Source organism: Neophocaena asiaeorientalis, unplaced genomic scaffold (genome assembly GCF_003031525.2).
Source record: "Neophocaena asiaeorientalis asiaeorientalis breed wild unplaced genomic scaffold, Neophocaena_asiaeorientalis_V1.1 scaffold501, whole genome shotgun sequence".
NCBI lineage: Eukaryota > Metazoa > Chordata > Mammalia > Artiodactyla > Phocoenidae > Neophocaena > Neophocaena asiaeorientalis.
This window is the reverse complement of record NW_020172678.1, coordinates 1,474,699-1,502,465: the sequence shown is the minus strand read 5'-3', so window position 1 is coordinate 1,502,465 and position 27,767 is coordinate 1,474,699. Positions and strand designations below refer to the sequence as shown.

Below are 27,767 nucleotides of genomic sequence, written 5' to 3'. Positions count from 1 at the left end.
GTTACAGCAAACTTCTCAGAAACGATGAAAGCCATTTTCTCTTGCTCTTCCTTCATTCCCGAATTTCCAAGTTTCCCTCCAGTATTTTTTTTTTCCCATCTGAAGAACTTTATATAGTTTTTTGGAGTGGGTCTGTGAGCAAATAATTCTCCTAGAATATCATGTTTTGACACTACAGATCTTACTTAAATCCTGTATAGAATGTTGGGTTTTTTTCTTTAGCAGGCAGTTGGCCTAGTTAGGTTCAGGCTGCAAATTCCAACCCACCTTTTATGGGTTGTAGTTCCAATGTCAGTTCAGTTTTCTTAGCCTTTTCAGTACTATCCATATTTGACCCTTTTGCGTCCCACACAGTGGCCAGTTTTGAACCTTGGTGGTGGTCTACCCCATATTTTAGTTCATAGATCCTTTGCTATGCTGCTTAGGGTAAGATCTACATGTGTACCTTGGAGGTGAGCTCAGGAGATCATACTGAACCTTATGGTTTCACTTTATTGAGCTCCCCTTCTTTGTGATATCCCCAACACTTACTTGCTCCCAAGGACCCCGCTTCTCGTGATTCAAACCTGAAATTTTCCTTTCCCTACCCTGTCATATAATTCAACTACATCAGCCTCCTGGGTCTAGTGAACAGAGGATAGAAAAATAGAAGAGCTGCCCCAGTGCTCTTAGAGCACAGTTCCTCTGGTTAGAAAAGAATTTTTCCCTTCTTCTGATTTTACATGACTTCCCAGCTGTTGGTTCCTCTGTAGGAGTGCTTTGTTGCTGGGATGGGAGAAAACAAAAAAAGACACACAACACACACATACACACACACACACACGCAAATCCAGGGAATTTCTCCCACTCTCTCTTACTCATGTAAGTCCCTTTTCCCACTCATTAAACCAGAAATAAATGGCTCTTCTTGGAGATCTTTATGTCTGCATCCAGTGCACATGTTTAGTGTCAGGCTAAGTTTGAATTCTGGCATGGAGAGACCAGAGGAAGAAATTTGGAAGCTCACTTCCATTTCAACGCTACCTTGAGATCTATTTCCTTTTCCATTCTGCTTGCTGACACTTACTTTTCAGAGTCCTCAGATAGATATTCCATCCAGGGCTATAGATATTCCATCCAGGGCTTTCAGTTGCATTCAGTGGGACAGACAGGAAGGAGTGTGCTCATTTCATCTTAACTGGAGCCAGAACCTCTATAATCACTTTTTAAATACTTTTTGTTGTGAAAAATTTGAAACATATATGAAATTATGAAAAATGTCTTAATATACAATACAAAATCCCCATGTACCCATTACCCAGCTTCATTATTTATCAACATTTGGCCAATCCTTCATCTGTAACTTCCCACTCCCACTGTCACTTGACTTCTAAATGCGAAACTCTGACGTCATTACATTTCATGTGGTTAATTTCTATAATTTTTGTGTGTATTTGAAAGGAGTGTGTAATATACAGCTGTTCAGTGTTCTATTATATATGTGTCCATTACATTAAGTTGTTGATCATGATAAAAATATATCCTTTCTGGTTTTTAAAATATTCCTTCTGATGCATTTTTTCTTATCCTGCACAGTCCTTCAATCCACAAAGATTGAAGTTCTGTAAGGTAATAATGTGTAGTTGTGTTATTCAAGTCCAATATATTGTGTGCGTTGAAAATTTTTTTTTTTGTGGCCTTGAATTTTTTGTTTAATTATTTTAAGCTCTTCTGGAAATTAACAATTAAGAACTTTAGGACTACATATGGTGAAGATATTATTCACATGATGTATTGTTATCATGTCAGTACATTACATATTTGAGTTCTAGCTTGAAAACCTTAAAGGTTTGAGAAGTGCATTTTTAGTTTTGACAATAGCTATTCTAATGGGTGTGAAGTGGTATATCGCTGTGGTTTTGATTTGCATTTCCCTAATGATTAATGATGTTGAGTATCTTTTCATGTACTTATTGGCCATTTGTGTGTCTTCTTTGGAGAAATGTCTATTCAAGTCCTTTGCCCATTTTTTTTTTTTTTTTTTGCGGTACGTGGGCCTCTCACTGTTGTGGCCCCTCCCGTTGCGGAGCACAGGCTCCGGACGCGCAGGCTCAGCGGCCATGGCTCACGGGCCCAGCCGCTCCGCGGCATGTGGGATCTTCCTGGACCAGGGCACGAACCCGTGTCCCCTGCATCGGCAGGCGGACTCTCAGCCACTGCGCCACCAGGGAAGCCCCCCTTTGCCCATTTTTAAATTGGATTATTTGTTTTTTGTTGTTCAGATGTAGGAGTTCTTTATATAGTCTGGATATTAATCCTTAATAGACATATGCTTTGCAAATATTTTCTTCTGTTCTGTGGGTTGTGTTTTCATTCTCTTGATACTGTAATTTCATGCACAGAAGTTTTTATTTTGATGAAGTCAGTTTATTCTTTCTTTTGTTACCTGTGCTTTTGATGTTCAGTCCAAGAAGCCATTGCCAAATTCAGTGTTATAAAGATTTTCCCCTGTGTTTTCTTCTAAGAGTTTTATAGTTTTAGATCTTATGCTTACGTCTGTGGTCAATTTTGAGTTAATTTTTGCATAGGGTATAAGCTAAGGGTCCAGCTTAATTCTTTTGCATGTGGACATGCAGTTTTCTCCACACCATTTGTTGAAAAGAGGTCTTCTCTTTGTTAACGGTCTTGACACCCTTGCTGAAAATCAATTGACCATATATGTGAAGATTTACTTCTGAGCGCTCTATATTTTATGTCATTGGTATATGTCTGTCTTTATGTCATACCACACTGCTTTGATTGCTGTAGCTTTGTAGTAAGTTTTGAAATGAGGAAGTGAGAGTCCTCCACCTTGTTCATCTTTTTTTCGAGATTGTTTAGGCTGTTTGTGGTCCCTTGAGACTCTGCATGAATTTTGTAAAAGAGTTTACTTTTTTTAAGGGTTATTTTATGTTTACAGCAAAACTGAGGAGAAGGTAGAGATTTCCCATATACCTTCTGCCCTTATGCATGGTTTTCATGTAGTTATTTTCCCTTTCTTGTTCTGCATTTCTTTTGGAGAAAATATTGGGAGATAGGGATGAGGCGTCTGTAATGTCTTCAGCTATGCCTGTTTGTTGTCTTGAAATCATATACATCATAGCAAACCTTAACCTAACACTTTCTACTTTGATTTGATGATAAAGATTAAGTTTTGTATTCTGTGAGAGTTAACATTTAGAAAATTGCAAATGAATAATCAGATATTGGTTAGCAGCATATTACTGGATTATCCTATAATAAGAATTGTTTAAACAGAAACATTTTAAATGAAATTTTATGTTATATATTAAGATTTTGTGACTGCTGGTGTTGCCAAAAATATGGCAAAGTGACCATAAAATTTTTGACGCAAAGATAGGGCTTGAAATTGAAATGTATCTTAATTTTGGATAAACCAAAGATGTTTAGGCGAGGTGGCAAGTAAAAAATGGTTTTTCACAGTGCTTCTTCTGGCCTACTCTTCTTCCTCTTCACTTCTACACACCCTGACCTTTGCTTTGTGCAGTTAGTACTTTCTTGACACTATTTTCTTTTGGAGCAGTGCTTAAACTGTCCTTATTGATAGCTGATTTTTTTTTCACCCTGTAGTTTTCTAATGGTTCTTAAATACATTAAAAGTATTTATTAACCATTAAAACTCCATGGCTACCTAATTTCCAAAGGTTGAATCGAAAGTTGGAGATGTAGTTTTATGGAAATTTTAAATATTGAAAAAAGCTTACTCATCTCAACAGATTAGCACATCCTAGTGGTCTTAGAAAATTTATATTGGTTATCATTACTTGTGTAGTTTCCTGGATGGTTTGTTTGCTTTTGTTTTAAATAGACTTTCTTAGGTTGATTTGTTCTTCTGTGCAGTTGTTCAAGGAAGGGAAACTGCTACTCTTCCATTCTTCCCTCATCAGACATGAGTTTCAGGTTTTATTATTGCAATAAAAAGGCTCTATAGAGATGGCTTCACAGATGAATTCTATCAAACATTTAGAGAAGAGCTAACACCTATCCTTCTCCAACTCTTCCAAAATATAGCAGAGGGCAGGATACTCCCAAACTCATTCTACAAGGCTACCATCACCCTGATACCAAAACCAAACATGTCACAAAAAAAGAAAACTACTGGCCAATATTACTGATGAATGTAGATGCAAAAATCCTCAACAAAATACTAGCAAACAGGGCTTCCCTGGTGGCACAGTGGTTGAGAGTCCGCCTGTGGTGGGCAGACCCCCCCCCTGCCGATGCAGGGGACACGGATTCGTGCCCCGATCCGGGAAGATCCCACATGCCATGGAGCGGCTGGGCCTGTGAGCCATGGCCGCTGAGCCCGCGCGTCCGGAGCCTGTGCTCTGCAATGGGAGAGGCCACAACAGTGAGAGGCCCGTGTACCGCAAAAACAAACAAACAAAAAACTAGCAAACAGAATCCAGCAACACATTAAAGGTATCATACACCATGATCAAGTGGGGTTTATCCCAGGAATGCAAGGATTCTTCAGTATACACAAATCAATCATATGTGATACACCATATTAATAAACTGAAGGATAAAAACCATATGATCAACTCAATAGATGCAGAAAAAGCTTTCAGACACCCATTAATGATAAAAACCCTCCAGAGAGTAGGCATAGAGGAAACTTACCTCAACATAATAAAGACCATATATGACCAACCCATAGCCAGTATCGTTCTCCATGGTGAAAAACTGAAACCATTTTGACTAAGATCAGGAACAAGACAAGGTTGCCCACTCCCACTACTGTTATTCAACATAGTTCTGGAAGTTTTAGCCACAGCAGTCATTGAAGAGAAAGAAATAAAAGGAATCCAAATCGGAAAAGAAGAAGTAAATCTGTCACTGTTTGCAGATGACATGATACTATATATAGAGAATCCTACAGTTGCTACCAGAAAACTACTAGAGCTAATCAATGAATTTAGTAAAATAGCAGGGTACAAAATTAATGCATAGAAATCTCTTGCATTCCTATACACTAATGATGAAAAGTCTGAAAGAGAAATTAAGGATACACTCCCATTTAACATTGCAACAAAAAGAATAAAATACCTAGGAATAAACCTATCTAAGGAGACAAAAGACCTTTATGCAGAAAACTATAAGACACTGATGAAAGAAATTAAAGATGATACAAACAGATGGAGAGATATACCGTGTCCTTGGATTGGAAGAATCAACATTGTGAAAATGACTATACTACCCAAAGTGATCTACAGATTCAGTGCAATCTCTCTCAAGCTACCAATGACATTCTTCATAGAACTAGAACAAAAAAATTTTACAATTGTATGGAAACACAAAAGACCCCAAGTAGCCAAAACAATCTTGAGAAAGAAAAATGGAGCTGGAGGAATCAGGCTCCCTGACTTCAAACTGTACTACAAAGCTACAGTAATCAAGACAGTATGGTACTGGCACAGAAACAGAAATATAGATCAATGGAACAGGATAGAAAGCCCAGAGATAAACCCATGCACATATGGTCACCTTAGCTTTGACAAAGGAGCCAAGAATATACCATGGAGAAAAGACAGAAAAGACAATAAGTGGTGCTGGGAAAACTGGACAGCTACATGTAAAAGAATGAAATTAGAACACTCCCTAACACCATACACAAAAATAAACTCAAAATAGATTAAAGACCTAAATGTAGGGCCAGACACTATAAACCTCTTAGAAGAAAACATAGGCAGAACACTCTTTGACATAAATCACAGCAAGATCCTTTTTGACCCACCTCCTAGAGAAATGGAAATAAAACCAGAATAAATGGGACCTAATGAAACTTAAAAATTTGTGCACAGCAAAGGAAACCATAGACAACACAAAAAGACACCCTCAGGATGCGAGAAAATATTAGCAAACAAAGCAACTGACAAAGGATTAATCTCTAAAATATACAAGCAGCTCATTTTGCTCAATATCAAAAAAACAAACAACCCAATCCAAAAATGGGAGGAAGATCTAAATAGACATTTCTCCAAAGAAGATATACAGATTGCCAACAAATACATGAAAGGATGCTAACATCATTAATCATTAGAGACATGCAAATCAAAACCACAATGAGGTATCACCTCACACTTATCCTTCTCGAACTCCTCCAAAATATAGCAGAGGGCAGAACACTCCCAAACTCATGGCCACAGAATGGCCATCATCAAAAAATCTGCAAACAATAAATGCTGGAGAGGATGTGGAGAAAAAGGTACCCTCTTGCAATGTTGGTGGGAATGTAAACTGATACAGCCACTATGGAGAACAGTATGGAGGTTCCTTAAAAAACTACAAATAGAACTACCATATGACCCAGCAATCCCACTACTGGGCATATACCCTGAGAAAACCACAATTCAAAAAGAGACATGTACCACAATGTTCATTGCAGCTCTATTTACAATAGCCAGGACATGGAAGCAACCTAATGTCTATCAACAGATGAATGGATAAAGAAGATGTGGCACATATATACAATGGAATATTACTCAGCCATAAAAAGACATGAAATTGAGTTATTTTTAGTGAAATGGATGGACCTAGAGTCTAACATACAGAGTGAAGTAAGTCAGAAATAGAAAAACAAATACTGTATGCTAACACATATAAATGGAACCTAAAAAAAAAAGTGGTTCTGATGAACCTAGGGGCAGGATAGGAATAAAGGTGCAGATGTAGAGAATGGCCTTGAGGACACGAGGAAGTGGAAGGGTAAGCTGGGATGAAGTAAAAGAGCAGCACTGACATATATACACTACCAAATGTAAAATAGCTAGTGGGAAGCAGCTGCAGAGCACAGGGAGATCAGCTCGGTGCTTTGTGACCACATAGAGAGGTGGGATAGGGAGGGTGGGAGGGAGGGGATATGTGGATATATGTATACATATAACTGATTCACTTTGTTATACAGCAGAAACACAACATTGTAAAGTAAATATACTCCAATGAAGATGTTGAAAAAAAAAAGGTTCTATGATATGTGTGTGCATCCGGGTGTGTATGTATTTTGAAAAAGTGAACTTCAGAGGTTCTTAGCTGGATGAAGGAATGTTTCACAGAGTTTCAGGAAGTTGAGTACTACGGGATATTGACCTGCTTTTCCATAGCATCTTCATTTAGCAAGAATATGTACAAAAGTTCTGTGTCAAACCTAACATTTCTGTGAGAAGATTCTTGTGCCTACAGTTAACTGGTTTTTTTTTTTTTTCCCCTGTTAGAGACTTCTGTGACTTAAAATTAACTTTACATTCCCCAGATCATTAAAATAGCTCTTTCTCTGCTGTTGAAAAATACTCACTTCTCAGAACAGAGTGAGCTGAAGTGTGAGCTTTCCTTATTTATGCCGTCAGTAATGTCACTTTGAGGTATGAAAATGCATCTTTTCTAGACGTGAACATTAATCTTTACTGTATTTTGGCAGTCATCCTGGTGTCAGTGCAGAACTTTCGGTCTGATTCATTTCATCTAAAAGAAATGTATAGAGATGTTTTAAAAATTATTTGGCATAATTGAAATCTAATATATTATTGCATTTTTAGAAGTGTCATAGTTGTGCAGTAAAGATTATATTTCTGGTACCTTATCCCATTCCTCAGGTAAAATAACAAAGGCTTCTAAGATAATGCATTCAAAGTCTTTCGTAAAGAATGCTTAGCTTTTTCCTACCCTAAGTAAATCTTCCTTGGATCCTTTCTTATGCCCTTTCCACTTACCCACCTAATGTAATTTTTCCTTTCTTTGACTCTATGTTACTGTGTTCTTATAGCTCTTACCTTTTTTCCTGCTTTGCATTATGGTTATTTGAATAGTTGTTTTATGTCCACTACCAAATTATAAGGTGTTCTTGGGCACATTATGTCTTATTCATCTTTGTGCCTCTTGCAGTACCCTCACAGTACCTTGCTCAATAAATAGCTAATGACTTAAATGAAATAATGACAATTGGACATTTTGGATTATATGAAATTTTCTTAAGCCAGTGAGGCTAATGTATGATGTTATGTCATTAATAACCATTCAGGATGACTTTCTTCCAAAAAGTACAAAACACCTTTACATTTTATTTTTCTGAAATGAACACTTAAAGCCAGAAAGGATTTAGGAATAACCACCTGTGCCGTGCATCTCCTTGCATTATTAGAGAAGATAAGGTTTTTACTGGTCACATAGCAGGATGGTAGTAGAGGTAGAAAGAGGCCCTAAGTTTTCTATATGAACTCTAGTGTAATTGAACATTAATATCTGTTATTACTGTTAGTAATAACTTCAGATTTATTAACTGGCACTTAGGATACTAAGAAGCCTAAAATATACTTCATATCTTTAGATTTGCAGTCTCTTTGGTAAGTTGGCAGGTATACATGAAATGATTTAATAAACAAGGTACCATAATAATGGTACAGAATGTTAATTCTACAGGAAATCAGAGGAAGAAATCAAGAGTGGTGATTATTTTACATAGCTTTTATGGACTACGTGAGATTTCATTTGCATCTAAAGAGGGCCTCGGGCTTCCCTGGTGGCGCTATGGTTGGGAATCTGCCTGCCAATGCAGGGGACACGAGTTCGAGCCCTGGCCTGGGAAGATCCCACATGCCATGGAGCAACTAAGCCCATGTGCCGCAACTACTGAGCCCACGTGCCACAACTACTGGACCTCGTGTGCCTAGAGTCTGTGTTCCACAACAAAGAAGCCACCACAGTGAGAAGCTTGCGCACCGCAACAAAAGAGTGGCCCCCACTCACTGCAACTAGAGAAAGCCCATGTGCAGCAACGAAGACCCAATGCAGCCAAAAATAAATAAATAAATAAATAAATTTAAAAAATAAAGAGGGGCTGGCCAGAGGAGTAATACAGAAATAGTTTGTCATGTTAAGACATTTAGAAACAATAATAAAAGCAAGCCAGAAACTTGACTATCCTCACTTCCAGTCCAATAGCCTATTATAAAGTCAATATTTTTATAATTATTAGGCATTATTCAAAATATTATATTTCTATTTAAATCTGTCTAATGCCCAAAGTATTGTATTAGGCTTTGTGTATTGTATTAGTTACAGTCCTCATGTTTGTGCTTTCATGAAGACATATAAGCCCAGTTTGTTGAGCTCTGTGGGTATATAAACTATGAATATGAAATGAATTATGAAAATATTAACGATAATAATCCTTATAGTTTGCCCAAGGAACAACTTGACTGGCTAATCTGAAGCTACTTAATTCTGCTCTCAGAAGTCCATAAATCTTAAATATAGCAATAGGAGATGCTCATTTTTTCCTTGTTATTTATTCTCCTATGTTCATTGCAACTATTGCTTTCATAGATTGCATGTACTTTGGGGATAACACACAACACACACCCTTTGCAGAGAAGTATTACAAATATCAGTGAAATAAATACACTTGTTGATGTTTGCACTACTGCCTAGTGTGTATTTAGTAAGTTGTTCTAGGTTGTAGCTTTCGTAAAATAAATTACAAAAAAGTACATATGAAAAAGTGCATCCGTCTTTGTTGTGAAACACTGAAGTAGCTATGTCCCTGTACTGAAGTTGAATTGGGCACACTGTAATTTTTAGTATGTGTGAAGTGTAAATTTTAGCTTGTGTGAAGATGAAACACTTGAGGGGTATTTTTGAGAACTTTGTTACTGTTTAGATTAAATAATTCTTTTCAGTAATGTGATGAATGGATAATCAATTCAAGTATTTTGAAAGTATAACTAGCCATTAGAAAGCAAAACATTAGATGGAAAAAATCTTCCCAGTCAGATCTGGTGGAGCTTAGTCAGATGGAATAAGAAAAGTATTGAAATGGTTCAGATTAAGGAAGTTATAGCCTTTTTGTTGTTTAATAAAAATAACATTCTACTCAAAAATAACATTGAATGAAATAGTGTTAATATTACATCTAGCGTAAACATACTATTTTATATCTAAAATAATCTAGGTGAAACAAATGCCCCCCCCCTTTTATTTTTTTTGCAAATAAGGAAAGATGAAGCCTGAGGACTGGGAATATTACTGGAACAAAAGAAAATAAGTACAGCTTAATATTCTAATGGTCCTCAGAACACCAAAGGTGAACTCTTGAAAAGTAAACAAATATTATCAAATTCATTTACTAATCAAATATTATCAAACTCATTTACTTAGATTATTTATCTCTCATATAAATGGAAAAGATTGAGAATAGCAAGTACAGGGAAAGGAATACCCTCATACACTGCTGGTGGTGTGTAAATTGGAATGTCAGTATTGAAGGGTAATTTGGCAGTATCTATCAAAGTCAAAAATGGGGGTAGGGGAGGGAAGGAATGGGAGTTTGGGATTAGCAGAGGCAAACTATTATATATAGGATGGATAAACAACAAGGTCCTACTGTATAACACAGGGAACTATATTCAATATCCTGTGACAAATCATAGTGGGAAAGAATATGAAAGAGAATATATATATCTCTCTCTGAGTCACTTTGCTGTACAGAAGTAATTAATACATTGTAAATCAACTATACTTCAATAAAATTTTTTAAAAACTTAAAAACGATCACACTCTTCTAACCTAACAGTTTCATTTTTAGATATCTGTCCCACAGATATACTTGAATAAAAATGAATAAAAATAAATGCATAGGGAAAAAAGTCCCTGAGCTATATTTGTAATGGCAAAGTATGGAAACAACTTACTGTATTAATTGGCGAATAGTTAAACAGTCATAGTGGAACAGTCATACAATGAAATACTCTGTAGTAGTTAAAGAAGTATGTCTGTATATCCTTTGATGGGATATACAAATATGCATCTTATTTTCCCTCTTCTGTTCTTTTAGGGAGAGTGGTGGAATTTCAGATGTATGAAAAAGAATACATAGTTAATTATGTATTTCTCTACAACAACATTTTCAACAATAAAAGTGTATTCCTGTATTATTATTGTAACAAAAATGCAAGTAGTCTTGCTTATTCCACACAAAAATCATGTCCAGCCAAACAATATTCCCATGATTTTCCTTTATTTAGACTCTTCATTTATTCTCTTCCCCTAACTTGATTACACCCCGGGCAGAAGGAAGAGTGAGTGTGGATCCCTAGATTCAATGACTCTGGCCATACAAAGCTTTTGAGAAATTCTCACTGGGGTGTAAGTTTGAATGAAATGGCGAGGCAGAGGGACAAGATGTCACCATAGTCCAAGACCTTGGCTTTGAACCTTGGAAGTCCTTAAACTGGATCGTATCAGTGCCTTGGAATTGGTTGGATTCAGAGAAGCTTCTTTAGACTGTGTAATATGGGAGATTAAAATTATAAACCAGATTGCAGATTGCCAATTTATTAATTTACCATAAGAACTAGAAACTCCCATCTTCTGATCAACATGTTCTCTCTTTGAAGGCAATGTAAATAGGAAGTACAAATTACTTAGTGAGCATGGAAATAGAATAAAAGAGAGTTAAGTGTATAATTAAGATACTTAATGGCTGAGGCTCTGATGGCCTACTGAATCCAAATCTATGGTTAGTATCCAGCTGCCACTGGAATGACTAGAGGGAATTCTTGTGGGCACTCCAGATAGTGCTGATTTTATAATGTGGTTCTCAGAGAGCAAAAATTTTCCAGGTTCATGGAGTGCACTGACCGATCAGCTATGTATACTAGCTGTGACAGGTGCTGTATCAGAGTCTAGAAATACAGATATAAAGGACACTCAGTCCTTGTTTTCTCAGAATCTTAGTTCATGTAGACTAAACACTTTGAAACCTTGAAGTTTTAGTTAACTGAGGTCTGAGTTTTGTTGATAGCCAAATTTAGGTAGATCTTAGAAATTTATTTTGGCCTCAGTATTAACAGATGTTGCTTTTAACAATAGTGCTGGGTAACAGTCAGAAATAGTACAAAAGAGGTTTATGTAGGCCAGTGTCAGGAGTGGAAGAGCCAAGCAGTTGTTCTATGAATGTGCAGTTGCCAGAGATCATAAATACCAGAGGCATAATAACATAGAAAGTGCAAGGAGATAAGTCAGGCTCAGGATAAGGTCTGGAATTCTAATAGTTTGGTAAGTTGAATCAGGATGTGCCAGTAATCAGAGTATCAGGATATGAATTTGATTTAAGTAAGGCTTATCTTACTAGGGAAATTTACCATGATATGGGTTGATTTCTGAGACATTATTGGGCCTGAGCCCACTAATAGGGCTGGCAAGTTAGTTCTTGGCTGAGGAGGATGAAACATCAACCTGGGTCTGCCTTTATTTTTCTTTAAATGAAAAAGTTTGAGTAAAACTACCCCCGGAGTAATCTTTAAATTTTATTTGCATCATCTAAATTTTTTTATAAATTAAAAAGGTACACATATTTTACATTATTTTAATTGGCATACACATATTACCTTGTATTCTGTCTTTAAACTTCACTCAAGATGCTTGCATGAAATACTGTCTGTTGTCTGGAAAAATACATAAGCATAGTTTTAAAACTGAAATAGTATTTCATAAAAATCTATCTTGAAAAAGCTTTTGACAATATTCAACACCCATTTATGGTAAAAACCCTCCAGAAAGTAGGCATAGGGGGAACTTACCTCAATATAATGAATGCCATATATGACAAACACACAGCCAACATCATCCTCAATGGTGAAAAACTGAAACGATTTCCGCTAAGATCAGAAAAAAGACAAGGTTGCACGCTCTCACCACTATTATTCAACGTAGTTTTGGAAGTTTTAGCCATAGCAATCAGAGAAGAAAAAGAAATAAACAATACAAATCAGAAAAGAAGTAAAACTGTCACTGTTTACACATGACATGATACTATACATAGAGAATCCTAAAGACGCTACCAGAAAACTACTAGAGCTAATCAATGAATTTGGTAAAGTAGCAGGATATAAAATTAGTGCACAGAAATCTCTTGTATTCCTATACACTAATGATGAAAAATCTGAAATGGAAATTAAGGAAACACTCCCATTACCATTGCAACAAAAAGAATAAAATACCTAAGAATAAACCTACCTAAGGAGACAAAACACCTATATGCAGAAAGCTATAAGACACTGATGAAAGAAATTAAAGATGATACATTTTTTTTACATATATACAATGGAATATTACTCAGCCATAAAAAGGAATGAAATTGGGTCATTTGTAGAGACGTGGATGAATCTAGAGACTGTCATACAGAATGAAGTAAGTCAGAAAGAGAAAAAAGAATACTGTATGCTAACACATATATATGGAATCTTAAAAAAAAAAGTGGTTATGAAGAACCTAGGGGCAGGACAGGAATAAAGATGCAGATGTAGAGAATGGACTTGAGGACATGGAGAGAGGGAAGGGTAAGCTGGGATGAAGTGGGAGAGTGGCATGGGCTTGTATATACTACCAAATGTAAAATAGATAGCTAGTGGGAAGCAGCCGCATAGCACAGGGAGATCAGCTCCGTGCTTTGTGACCACCTAGAGGGGCGGGATAGGGAGGGTGGGAGGGAGACTCAAAAGGGAGGAGATATGGGGATATATGTATATATATAACTGATTCACTTTGTTATAAAGCAGAAGCTAACACACCATTGTAAAGCAATTATAGTCCAATAAAGATGTTAAAAAAAAAATCTCCCTGTCTCATATCTCACCCACCTCCCACCCCCACCGGCACTATTGCTATTACTGTTTTGTGTGTCCTTCCAGAATTAATTAATAAGAACATACAAATACGCATTCTTGTTTCCCCTCTTTTTACACGAAAGGTATCATGCTATATATGTTGTCCCACACCTTGCTTTATTAAGATAACAGTATGTCTTGAAAATCTTTCCAAATCTATACATAGTTTTTTCATTTTCTTTTTATTGCTATGTGATATTGCCTTGTATATATTGATATTTATCGTAGTGTAACCAGTTCTCTCTTGGTGATCACTGGGGTGGTTTTTAGTCTTTTGCTGTTTGTTACAAACCATGTTGCAATGAATGTTTGTGTGTGTAGTTTCAAAGCTGTGCAAGTATACCAATAGCGTATTATATCAGAAGTGGAATTGCTAGGTCAATATATGCAGTTTATATAGGTGATTTTGATGGATATTACTAAATTGCCCTCTGTAGGTTGTACCAATTTACACATTCCTCAGCAGTGCCATTTCTACAGCATTGCCAACTAGTATGTTTTAAAACTTTTGGATTTTGCCAGCTTAATGAGTGAAAAACAGTTTGTCAATATAAGTTTTAATTTGCATTGTCTTATTATGTGTGATATTAAGTATCTTTTCATAGATTATAGAGCCATGTTTACTTCTGTTTTTCAACTGTCTTTTTATATCTTTAGCCCAACTTTCTGTTATTTTGTGAAATAATATTTTAATACTTTTTAATGGTTATCATTTTTAATATTTATATTACATTGTATTCTGTCATTATAACATTGTGTATCTTTCTGTAATTGGACACTTGATCTCCTTTTGAAGTGTGGCTGTTATATTTATTTTTCTGGGAACAGTTTTGAAGAGGTTTCCCCCCCTTACGTTATTTATTTGGGAATCAAGAATTTTGGGATCTATTGTAGGTTTTTGTACTAATTATCTATAAGTAAACTACATAACTTATTTAGATCTTAGTTGCTTCACCTGTAAAATAACGATGTTGAATTAAGTGATTTTCTGGTTCTGTGGCCCTTTGAAAGTTACCAAAAGCAATACATTAAGCATGATAGTTTAAAAATAATAGATATAGAAACACAGCAGTGATATACTGTTACAGGTTTTTTGTTTTTTTAAAAAAAACAACTTGTTCTCTTTCTTGTTGGATAGATAATGCTTTTCTTTGGTAACAAGATTATCTTTTACTTGCTTCTCTTGACATTTCTTGATTAGAAATAAGTCTTCATCTTTTTTCAGTTGCAATCAAAGCTATTTTTTAGAGGCACGCCTCTTTTGGGGAGAAGGATAGGGACTGTTAGGAAAGAGAAAAATGCACTGGTTTTGATTTAATTTAATCCATGTCATAAATGTGCATGCATGTTAATCTTCATTACTGCATAACTGCTGCCAGTTGGCCTATTCAGTTTTCCAGACTCAGTTGGAAAGCTGATCTCCTTAAATCTGTTTAAACGGTCTCTCATCAAAAATTAACACATTCGACTAGTTACACTATTTCTTCAGTACAAAGCTGAGAATTAAATTATAATAGAGCCTGTTCTCAGTGGGATAATTTTTTTCCTCTGTTTACTTGGCATCTATTGGAAATTACACTAGAGAAGATGACTAGATATATATTGATGTGTACTTTGGGGAATGAGATTAAAACCAGTGGTGAAATGAGATGTAGACAGTAACATTTGAATTACAACATCAGATGTAAGTGGAATGTTGGTATAACTCAGAACCTCCAAAGTTTAAAATTCTCTGGAGCCATAGCATACAGATATGGATTCCCAAAGCTAATAAATCTTGAATATATCATATGGTCTTAGTCCCTCCCCCTGAATTGAAATAGATTAAATTTTGCCATACCTTTTTTCACCAGAGGTATGAGAACATTAAAGAAATAAAAGAAACCCTAAAGCTCCTGTAGGCAGTTCTCTCATCAATGGGTATACTCTTCTCTGAGGAGGAGAGATGAACTTCCTTTGTGCATAACTGTTTAGTAGTAGAATTGAGACTAGATCTTGGGTCATTGGATTCCTATTCCATTTCACTTTCTACCATATTCCTTAGTGTTGTCATTATTTTAATTTCTTTTCCCTTTTTGTCTTCCTCATCTCCTATGCAGTTAGATTTTTTTTTTTGCCACACCACACGACTTGCGGGATCTCAGTTCCTCAACCAGGGATTGAACCCGGGCGCTCAGCAGTGAGAGTGCAGAGTCCTAACCACTGGACCACCAGGGAGTTCCAATGCAGTTAGATATTGATGTATGTCAAACACTGATATCTGATAGTTTTGTTTCTTTTTGGAAAATTTTATTTTATTTTATTTTTGGTTTCTATACTTAACCATCCTGATCTAGGTGCTCATCACAATACTTTTGGTTATTAGCTGCCTCTGACTGTACTCATTACTTCCCTGTTAGCTCTCTCTGCCTATGGTTCTTTGTAGTTTATTCTATTCACTGCTATTAGATAGATTGGAATTCTTTTAAAAATGTTTGCATCATGTTATTTTCCTTTTAAGGACTTCAGTGGCTCCCTGTTTGTTGTATATGTGATCAGAATTCTCAGTCCAGCATTCAAAGGATCTTCTCAAGTGATCATGGCTTTCCTATTTGATCATTTATATATTCATATCTGATCAGATGTTGTAAACTTATCTTCCAGCCTTATACCCCTTGCCTAGTCCAGCTTTTGAACTGGTTATGTTATTTGTCTTTCACATTGAGAACTTTCAAATGCTCTTTTCTTTATGTTGTCAATGTTGAATAATGTTTTCTCCAGATATGAATGTTTTAGTTGTGCTTGTCTTTGTTACAGATGAAAGCAATGCTATGTATGAATGCACTTGTGGGTTTAGAAAATGTTAATTTAAAAATGAATCAGAAGTTGATGGATGTAAGAAAACATAAAAGACAATCTCCTTGGTGCTGGAATTTGCTAGAGTATGTGCAATAAAATGAGGTGATTTCTAGGATTGGAAGGGATGTAAGAATTGTGGTGCTGAAGCTTAGGTCATAGCATATAGGAGAAAAAATTAATTATTTCCCACTTTATCTTTAAGGGCAAGATTTAGCTCCAACTTTGGCATTGGACCTAGGTTGAATGAAGGAGGCTAAGAGAAAGGTTTACTTAAGAGATTATAGGTATAGGTCCCAGAGAAGAATCAGTAACCACCTCGGTGATGTTAGGAGACAGCTAAATAGTCTAACTTGACCTGAACCCAAACAATGAAAGACATAGTTTTCTTAGTGTATTGGGGTTGAGAAATGTACTTAAATGTTCAGAGCCAGTACCTGTATAATTTGCAGCTTGACATTTTTCATGTTAAAGTAAAATAGTTAAATATTTTAAGCAGCTGTAATGTAACAGGCTCTGTGTTAGACTGTGTGTTTTCAAAGAGGAAAAGAATAATTTTGGCCTCAGAACCAATTGTGTATGTTAGGGGTTGGGGGGAGGCAAAGTTATGTATGAACAAATACGTGAATATGTGAATATACATACAAAGTGCAAGGTAATTTAAATCAGGAAGAAATAAACTATGCTTTGAGAAAATCAAAGGGGAGAAGTATGGATACTTTGTGTGATTTGAATGAACTGCCACTACAAAAAGTCATGTAATCAAGAAGAAATGTCTGTTTCTCCTTCAGTCACCTGTAGATGGCTTTACAGTGAGTTCTTTTGGTGTAGCACTTTAGTAAATTTCTCTGACATCCATGGCTGTATCCTCACCAGAGTTTCCAGATCTCAATCCTGTTGGGAGTAGCCTGTTTACAGATTTATTCCATTTTTTGTTGCTCTGCAACAGCCCTTTAAGTAGTGACTGCTCCCTGTATCTAATGTCTCTTTACCCCTTAGTACTTAATTGCCTGTTGTAATTAATAATGCTTTATATTAAATTTTCCCTGTTCAAATTACCATGTGGTTTCTTCTAATTATACCTTGACTGATATGTAAGGTTTATAAGTAGTAGTACATTTCTCATCAGATTGTTCTGAGGATTAAATGGGATAATGCATAGTATTGCCAAGTGTTTAGAATACTGTCTGCCATTAAGTACTTAGTATTTGTTGGTGATGTTAATACTGTTATTATCATCATCATCACTGTCACTGCCACCAGCTAGGAATAACATTTCTACTTTTTGTCCACAGGATGTTTCGTCTTAACTCTCTTTCTGCATTGGCAGAGCTGGCAGTGGGCTGTCGATGGTACCATGGAGCATCACAGCCCACCCAGATCAGGCGACGGCTGATGATGGTGGCTTTTCTTGGAGCATCTGCAGTAACTGCAAGTACTGGTCTCTTGTGGAAGAGGTGAGTGTTATCTGAGCATCCTGTTCCTGCATGTACTTTTATTCTTCCAGTTGTCTCTCAGGGATTGATTTCTGGCTTGACTTTGTATCGAAATTTCTTTGCTAAATCATTTGGCATTGATAATATTTGTCTATGAAATAAGATGTTTCAGGGAATTAGGCTATCATGTCAAAGCAACAAATAGGAAATATTCTGCTTCAAGGTCTGTCTGTCTTTTATAGGGTGAAAAAGAAGTTGGGAGGGGCATAATAAACAAAGAGTCCGTGGCTTTTTATTGGCTGAGTCCTTGTCAGGAAAGAAGAGGTGTCTTTCTTCTTCCTGTTGGGCTCTGCTATCATCACAGAGTGTGAGAGCTCCCCCTGACTGTAATTGAGGCTTCTGTTTATTAATTTTTTACATTTCCCCCTTTTGACCAAGATCTTTCTCTGAAAGCATTGCTGATGAAGAATCAGGTTTTCTACTATCAGTGAGTTTTCATATTTCAGTGCCAGGGAGGAACTTTCCTGGGTCTAATGTCTCATGTTGGAGAGGAAGAGCATAGATTGGAAAACTGTTGAGGTCACATTTGAGTAACAAGGAGGTGTAAGAGGGAGAACTCTCCTGCACGTTTTATCTGAAGTTCACTGTTACCAAGATCATAGACACTGGGAATCATCTGAAACATTGTCATCATTAAAGCTTTCGGCAACACATTTCCAACAGGCCTTGTTCAGATATCTTGGGATAGCTGTCTCATCAGAAGTTGTCTCCTTCACTTTCAGGAAATCTTTGGTTTCAGGTCACCAGATGATGTGCAGGTCCAGTCAGGGTTTGGCGCTTTCTTTAGGTTTCTGACGAGAATCTAATAGTCTCTTCCTTGGAGTTTGGCAGCACAAAGGTTGGTTAGCAGTACCCGATAGAGGCCTCTCCAGCAAGCTTGAAGAGAGTTCTTCTGGAGGTGTCTTTTCCAATAGACAGAATCTCCAGGTGCAAGGTGTGATGCTTAAGGTTTTCATCTCCGAACAGTGCACTGTGAAAAGATTGCTTTACCAAAGCATGATTATTTTTAATAGAAGCAATTAGGTCTTTGGAATATTGGAGTGTCTCTTCTTTTATCAGTTGTGGGTCAGAAGAAGGAGACAAGTGCATTGGGCATCCTATGACTGTTTCAAAGGGTGAGAGTTTATGAGTTCCAAAAGGGGTGGATCTGAGATTTAGAAGGACCAGTGACAATGCTTTGGTCAAGGTATTTGGAGGGCCTCTACAAATTTTGCCAATAGAGTCTTAGTAATGCCTTTAGTCCTTTTCACTAAACCAGAGGGTGGTAAGCACAGTGAAGGTCTTGTAAAACCAGCCTAAATTACATGTTAAGGTTCAGTCACTAAATAGTGTAGGAGTTTGAAGGAATAGAGTCATTACCTTGGCTGAGTAAGTAGGGAAAATCTTTATAGAATAGATTATCAGTTTCAATCTCTAGTTAGCCCAAGGAGCCTTTACTGAACATTCAGTTTTTTTCTTGCTGTTCATAATAGAATGAACATGGGAAGCCCATCAGATGATTTGTCTTCATGTAGAATTTTCTTTCAAGTGCAAGTTTTTATCTAAATACCTGTTTGTGATTCTTTTGGGCTCACATTTCTTCTTTCAGTGCATTTTTTTTTGTTGTTGTGGTAAAAAATATGTGTAACATAAAATTCACCATCCTGCAGTATAATCTTTAAAAATTGTGAATCACTGTATTGTATACCTGTAACTTACTGTACATCAACTATACTTCAGCTTTATATAGTAGGTTCTTATTAGTTATCTATCTTATATGTAGTAGTGTGTATATGTCAGTCCCAGTCTCCCAATTTATGCCTTTCCCCACTTTCCCCCTTGGTAACCATAAGTTTGTTTTCTACATCTGTGACTCAATTTCTGTTTTGTAAATAGGTTCATTTGTACCCTTTTTTTTTAGATTCCACATATAAGCGATATCATATGATATTTGTCTTTGACTTACTTCACTCAGTATGACAATCCGTAGGTCCATCCTTGTTGCTGCAAATGGCATTATTTCATTCTTTTTCATGGCTGAGTAATGTTTCATTGTATATATGTACCACATCTTCTTTATCCATTCCTCTGTCGATGGACATTTAGGTTGCTTCCATGTCTTGGCTATTGTAAACAGTGCTGCAGTGAACTCTGGGGTGCATGTATCCTTTCGAATTATGGTTTTCTCCAGATATATGCCCAGGAGTGGGATTGCTGGATCATATGGTAGCTCTATTTTTAGTTAAGGAACTTCCATACTGTTCTCCATAGTGACTGTACCAATTTACATTCCCACCAACAGTGTAGGAGGGTTCCCTTTCCTCCACACCTTCTCCAGTATTTATTTTTTGTAGGGTTTTTGATGATGGCCATTCTGACAGGTGTGAGGTGATACCTCATTGTAGTTTTGATATGCATTTCTGTAATAATTAGTGATGTTGAACATCTTTTCATGTGCCTGTTGCCCATCTGGATGTCTTCTTTGGAGAAATGTCTCTTTAGATCTTCTGCCCATTTTTTGCTTGAGCCGTTTTGTTTTTTTTTTAAAGAGATACTTTTTTTTTTTCTCCCCACCACGTGGCATGTGGGATCTCAGTTCCCTGACCAGGGATCGAACCCGTGCCTGCCCCCTGTGATGGAAGCACAGAGTCTTAACCACTGGACCTCCAGGAAGTCCCGGGTTGTTTGTTTTTATGTTTTGGAGATTAATCCCATGTCAGTCGCTTCATTTGCAAATTCTGTGTTGATTGATAGAAATTTAGGTTTCTCCCATATCTTGGCTACTGTGAATAATACTGCACTGAACATGAGAGTGTATATATCTCTTTGAGATCCTGATTTCAGTTCCTTGTGATGTGTAACCAGAAGTGGGATTGCTTAATCATATTCTAGTTAGAAAACTAACATATTCTATTGCTAGTTTTTTGAGTATCCTCCATACTGTTTTCCATAGTGGCTGTATCAATTTACTTTCCCACCTACAGTGTACCAGGCATCCCTTTTCTCCACATGCTTGCCTACACTTGTTATCCTTTGGGTTTTTGTTTTGTTATTTGTTTGTTTGTTTTTGAGCAAAGCCATCCTACCAGGTGTGAGGTGATATCTCATGGTGGTTTTGATTTGCATTTCCCTGATGATTATTGATGTTGAGCACCTTTAATCAGGTTATTTATTTTGTTGCTATTGTGTTGTAAGAGTTCCTTTTATAAATTTTAAATATTAACCCTTTATTAAATATGGCTTGCAAATATTTTCTTCCATTGTGTAGATGGTCTTTTCATTTTGTTGATTATTGCTCTGCTGAAGGTTTTTAGTGTCATGTAATCCTGCCTGTTCTTGATTTGTTGCCTGTGCTTTTGGTGTCATATCCTTTATATTTAAGGCTGAATATTATTCTGTTATACAGATATACCATATTCCCTTTATCCATTTATCTATCAATATACATTTGGGTTGCTTCCACGTTCTAGCTATTGTGAATAATGCTGCTATTAACATGAGTGTGCAAAAATTTCTGAATGACCCTGTTTTCAGTTCTTTTGGATATATAACCGGAAGTGGGATTGCTGGATCATATGTTAGTTCTACTTTTAATTTTTTGAGGAACCTGTTCATGTCGAACTTTTCACGAATTTCATTGCTGTTGCTCCTGCTTAGCTTTATCTGAAAATCTTTATTTGTTTAATATGATGGACCTTCTTGATTGATAGATTTTTTTTTTAATATCCAGGGCCCTTGCACAATCTCCACCATCTGTAAACAACCTAAAGAGTGAACTTGGTGATAAAGGGAAGAGTAAAGATGAAGGGGAAGATTGTAACCACGAAAAAAAGGCTTCAGATATTTGTCTTGAGCCGTATCCAGAAGAGAAAAAGAAGAAACGTTCTGGATTCAGAGACAGAAAAGTATGGAACACAGTCTTATAAATTATTAGAACTATAGTTAATTCTATTTTAGAATAATGCTGTTGAGTCTTTTATCATATATTTCAGATGGCTTATATTCACTTTGAAGTTATTCACCTCTTTGCTATTTTCCATCATGTTCTAAGGCAAATGTACTCTTTGAATGTGAAGTTAATTGGGATAGTGAAAAGGACCTAGGATTGGTAATCAGGATTAACATGTATTTTCTTTGTTCTTTCAATTCAACCACCTAAGGTGATTATTGCTTTTTAGATCTTTCTGGTTCTGAATGTTTTCATATATGTGAAGTTGAGTCTGTGATATACTGATTTGTCATGATGCCAGATTGTGAAGGCAGAATAAAATCTCTTTGGAAATATACAAATATTTCCAAAAAAATCAACTAATTTTGAGGACAGCATAAACTCAACATAATTTCAGCATTTTATATCTTAAACACAATATGCTGTTATACAGTTTTACCTGAGAAAAGTTTAGCTCCTCTGTAATAATGCCTATGATATTGGGCATTTGAATTCAGAAGACCAGTGATGAAAAGTCAAAAGGTTGAATTTCTTAGACATTTTGCATTGAAATTCAGGGAATTACCTTTACTTGCTAAAATATAGCTAATCAGTGCAACAAGATAATTTGAGTTACTTTGTGTGTGTTGGGGGTGCTGTATAACTGCAAGCAAGAGAAATTTGGATCTTCTGTTTATTTGGATGAAGCTGTTAAATATGTCTTCTCATTTCCCAAATCCACTTCTGATTAAACTGAATTTGAACAAAAGTTATGTATCACAACTTAATTATCTATCATGCCATTTTTTCCAAAATGATACATTTATTTAATCTTTTGCCCTGAGTGAATTTGAGGAAAGTTCAAATTTATCTTGCGCAATCAGCTTCACTTATAGTCAAACTTTACATTTTACAATGTTGGGCATAAATGACCCAAGTAAATGTTTATTTTTGAATCTTCCATTTTCTGCTCCCACTTTCTGCTTAGCAGATGACTATATCTTATGCTTCACAGAAAAAATGAAAGCGATCAGTGTAATTTACTTAATTAGTAGTTATAAAACCTTTCTAATCTATATCTGAAATAGTTCTTATTTCTTTCACTAAAGTCTCAGTGAATGGGTAACCATTCCATGTGTCATTTTGTCTCCCCAAGAACCTATTTAAAAATGTACTCTTTTTCTATGCATTTTTTTTTTTTTAATTTTTATTTATTTATTTTTGGCTGCGTTGGATCTTCATTGCTGTGCGCAGGCTTTCTCTAGTTGTGGCAAGTGGGGGCTACTCTTCATTGCGGTGCGCGGGCTTCTCACTGGGGTGGCTTCTCTTGTTGCAGAGCATGGGCTCTAGGCGTGCAGGCTTCAGTAGTCGTGGCACGTGGGCTGAGTAGTCGTGGCTCGTGGGCCCTAGAGCATAGGCTCACGGGTTTTGGCAGATGGGCTTAGTTGCTCCACGGTATGTGGGATCTTAGCAGACCAGGGCTCGAACCTATGTCCCCTGCATTGGCAGGCAGATTGTTAACCACTGAGCCACCAGGGAAGCCATATCCCATTTTTACGAATTTTGTTTAATTAAGAAAAAAAATTTTTTTTTTGGCCGCACCTTGTGGCACGCAGAATTTCCCTGACCAGGGATTGAACCCACGCGCCTGCGGTGGAAGCGCTGAGTCTTAACCACTGGACAACTAGGGAAGCCCCCAACTTCATTCTTTTGCATGTGGATATCCAATTTTCCCAACATCATTTGTTGAAAAGGCTGTCCTTTCTCCACTGAACGGTTGTGGCACCCTTGTAAAAATAATTTGATGATGTGTCTGAGGGTTTATTTCTGGGCTTTCTTTTCTATTTATCTGCTCTGTATGATTGTCTTTGTGCCAGTACCACATTCTTCTTATGACTGTAATAAGTTTTGAAATCAAGAAGTTGGAGTCCTCCAAATTTGTTCTTCTTTTTCAAAATTATTTTGGGTCTTTGGAGTCCCTTGAGATTGCATGATGGACACATAGGTTGTTACCGTACCTTGGCAATTGTGAACAGTGCTGCAATGAACATGGAGTACAGATATCTCTTTGAGATGCTGATTTCCTTTCCTTTGGATATATACCCAGAAGCTGGATTATTGGGTCATATGGTTCTTTTTTTTTTTTAATTTATAAATTTATTTATTTTATTTATTTTTGGCTGTGTTGGGTCTTCATTGCAGTGCGTGGGCTTCTCATTACGGTGGCTTCTCTTGTTGCAGAGCACGGGCTCTAGGTGTGCGGGCTTCAGTACTTGTGGCTCACGGGCTCTAGAGCACGGGCTCTAGAGCACAGGCTCAGTAGTTGTGGCACATGGGCTTAGTTGCTCCGCAGAATGTGGAATCTTCTTGGACCAGGGCTCGAACCCGTGTCTCCTGCATTGGCAGGTGGATTCTCAACAACTGCCCCACCAGGGAAGCCTGGTAGTTCTATTTTTAATTTCTTGAGGAACCTCTGTACTGTTTTCCATAGTGACTGAATCAATTTATGTTCCCACCAACAGTGCAAAAGTGTTCCCTTTTCTCCATACCCTCACCAACACTTGTTATCTCTTATCTTTTTAAAAAATTTTTATTTTATATTGGAGTATAGTTGATTAACAATGTTGTGTTACTTTCAGGTGTACAGCAAAGTGATTCAGTTATACATATACAAGTATCTAAGCTTTTTTGAATTCTTTACCCATTTAGGTTAGTACAGAATATTGAGAAGAGTTCCCTGTGCTATACAGTAGGTCCCTGTTGGTTATCTATTTTAAATATAGCAGTGTGTACATGTCAATTCCAAACTCCCAGTGTCTCCCTCCCCCCAACCCTTCCCTGCTGGTAACCGTAAGTTTGTTCTCTAAGTTTATGAATCTGTTTTGTAAATAAGTTCATTTGTGTCATTTTTTTTTAGATTCCACATATAAACGATATCAATGATATTTGTCTTTCTCTGTCTGACTTACTTCATTTAGTATGATAATCTCCACATCCATCCATGTTGCTGCCAGTGGCATTATTTCATTCTTTTTCATGGCTGAGTAATATTCCCTTGTGTATATGTGCCACATCTTTTTTATCCATTCATCTGTCGATGGACATTTAGGTTGCTTTCATGTCTTGGCTATTGTAAACAGTGCTGCAGTGAACATTGGGGTGCATGTATTCTTTCAAACCATGGTTTTCTCCAGATATATGCCCAGGAGTGGGATTACTGGATCATATGGTAGCTCTATTTTTAGTTTTATAAGGAACTTCCATACTGTTCTCCATAGTGGCTGTACTAATCTATATTCCCACCAACAGCATAGTAGGGTTCCCTATTCTCCACACCCTCTCCAGCATTTATTGTTTGTGGACTGTTTGATGATGGCCATTCTGACTGGTATGAGGTCCTCATTGTAGTTTTGATTTGCGGTTCTCTGATAATTAGTGACGTTGAGCATCTTTTCATGTGCTTTTTGGCCATGTGTATGTCTTCTTTGGAGAAATATATATTTAGATCTTTCACCCATTTTTCGATTTTTTTTTTTCCCCATGCCATGTGGCTTGCAGGATCTTAGTTCCCCGATCAGGGATTGAACCTGTGCCCTTGGCAGTGAAAGTGTGGAGTCATGACCACTGGACCACCAGGGAATTCCCTGTTTGTTTTCTTGACAGAGCTGAATGAACTCTTTTTATATTTTGCAGATTAATCTCTGATTGGTCACTTTGTTTGCAAATATTTTCTTCCATTCTGTGGGTTTTCTTTTTGTTCTGTTTATGGTTTCGTTTGTTGTGCAGAAGCTTTTAAGTTTAACTAGGTCCCATTTGTTTATTTTTGTTTTTATTTTTATTACTCTAGGAGGTGGATCAAAAAAGATATTGCTGCAATTTATGTCAAAGAGTGTTCTGCCTATGTTTTCCTCTAAGAGTTTTATAGTGTCCAGTGTTACATTTAGCTCTTTAATCCATTTTAAGTTTATTTTCATGTATGGTGTTAGAGAATGTTCTAATTTCATTCTTTTACATGTAGCTGTCCAGTTTTCCCAGCACCACTTATTGAAGAGACTGTTTTTTCTCCATTGTGTATTCTTGTCTCCTTTGTCATAGATTAATTGACCATAGGTGCGTGGGTTTATTTCTGGGTTTTCTATCCTGTTCCATTGATCTATAGTTCTGTTTTTGTGCCAGTACCACACTGTTTTGAGTACTGTAGCTTTGTAGTATAGCCTGAAGTCAGGGAGCCTGATTCCTCCAGCTCCGTCTTTTGTGTCTCCACACAGACACAGGTCTCTTGTGTCTCCATATAAATGTAAAAAATTTTTGTACTAGTTCTGTGAAAAATGCCATTGGTAATTTGATAGGGATTGCATTGAATCTGTACATTGCCTTGGGTAGTATAGGCATTTTGACAATATTGATTCTTCCAATCCAAGAATCTTCTTTCTTAATGTAGGCATTTATTGCTATGAATTTCCTTTTAGAACTGCTTTTGCTGCATCCCATGTTTTGATATTTTGTGTTTCCACTTTCATTCCTCTTAAGATACTTTTTGATTTCTGTTTTCATTTCTTCCTCGACCCATTGGTTTTTCAGGAATGTGTTGTTTAATCTGCACATATTTTTGAATTTTCTAGTTTTCTTCTTTTGTAGTTGAACTTTAGTTGCATACCATTATGGTCAAAAAAGATACTTGATATGATTTCAGTCTTAAATTTATAAAGCCTTGTTTTGTGACCTAACATGTGATCCTTGCTGGAGAGGGTCCCATGTGTACTTGAGAATAATGTGTATTCTGCTGCTTTTGAATGGAATTTTCTGTAAATGTCTTTGAGTTCATCTGGTCTAATATGTAGTTCAAGTCCAATGTTTCCTCATTTATTTTATATTCAGATGATCAGTTGTTCAAAATGGGGTATCAAAGTTCTCTTCTATTATTATATTGCTGTCTTTTCCTCCCTTTAGTTCTATTAATATTTGCTTTATTAAATTTAGGATCTCTCATGTTGGGTATAAAACTGTTTACAAATGTTTTATCCTTATGAATTTATCTTGTATAATTATATTATTCTCTTTTTTGTCTCTTGTTACAGTCTTTGGCTTAAAGTTTATTTTTCCTGATATAAATTTAGCTACCCCTGATTTCTGTTGGCTGTGTTTTCATGGAATATCTTTTTCCATTATTTCCCTCCAGTCTGGGTGTGTCCTTAAAGCTGAAGTGAGTCTCTTGTAGGCAGCATATAGTTGGATTTTTTTTTTTATTCATTTAGCCACTATGTGTCTTTGATTTTAGAGTTTAGTCCATTTACATTTAAGGTAATTGTTGATGAATATGCACTTATGATTGCTATTTTGTTATTTGTTTTCTTGGTGTTTTGTAATTCCTCTGTCCTTTTATTCCTCTGTTATTCTCTTCCTTGGTGATTTGATGATTTTTTGCAATGATATGCTTAGATTTCTTTTCGTCTTTTGTGTTTCCAGTATAGGCTTTTGCTTTGTGTGTACCATGGGGTTTACATAAAACACCTTATATTTATAACAGTGTATTTTAAGCTGATAACATCCAACATATACAAAAACTCTATATTTATATACTCCCCCCATATTTTATGTTTTTCATATCACAATTTATATTTTTTATATTGTATGTCCATTTTAAAATTATTGTAATTATTTTAATACCTTTTCCTTTTACCTTTCATATTAGAGTTAGAAGTGATTTACCCACTACTATTAAAAATTAGAGCATTCTGAATATATTTACCTTTACCAGTGAGTTTTATATCTTGACATGTTTTCCTGTTAATAATTATTACATTTTTGTTTCTGCTTGAGGAATTAATT

At 36.3% G+C, this 27,767-nt stretch overlaps 1 protein-coding gene across 1 annotated transcript in view; it reads left to right on the top strand.

Moving 5' to 3' along the window:
* MICU1 (mitochondrial calcium uptake 1) overlaps nucleotides 1-27,767 on the top strand; it is a 223,853-nt gene that overhangs the window by 16,931 nt on the left and 179,155 nt on the right. Inside the window, exons 2-3 of the mRNA XM_024739749.1 lie at nucleotides 17,831-17,992; nucleotides 21,741-21,915. Of these exons, the coding sequence (XP_024595517.1) occupies nucleotides 17,832-17,992; nucleotides 21,741-21,915 (336 nt within the window). The 5' untranslated portion in view covers nucleotide 17,831. The remainder of the gene's footprint in view (nucleotides 1-17,830; nucleotides 17,993-21,740; nucleotides 21,916-27,767) is intronic.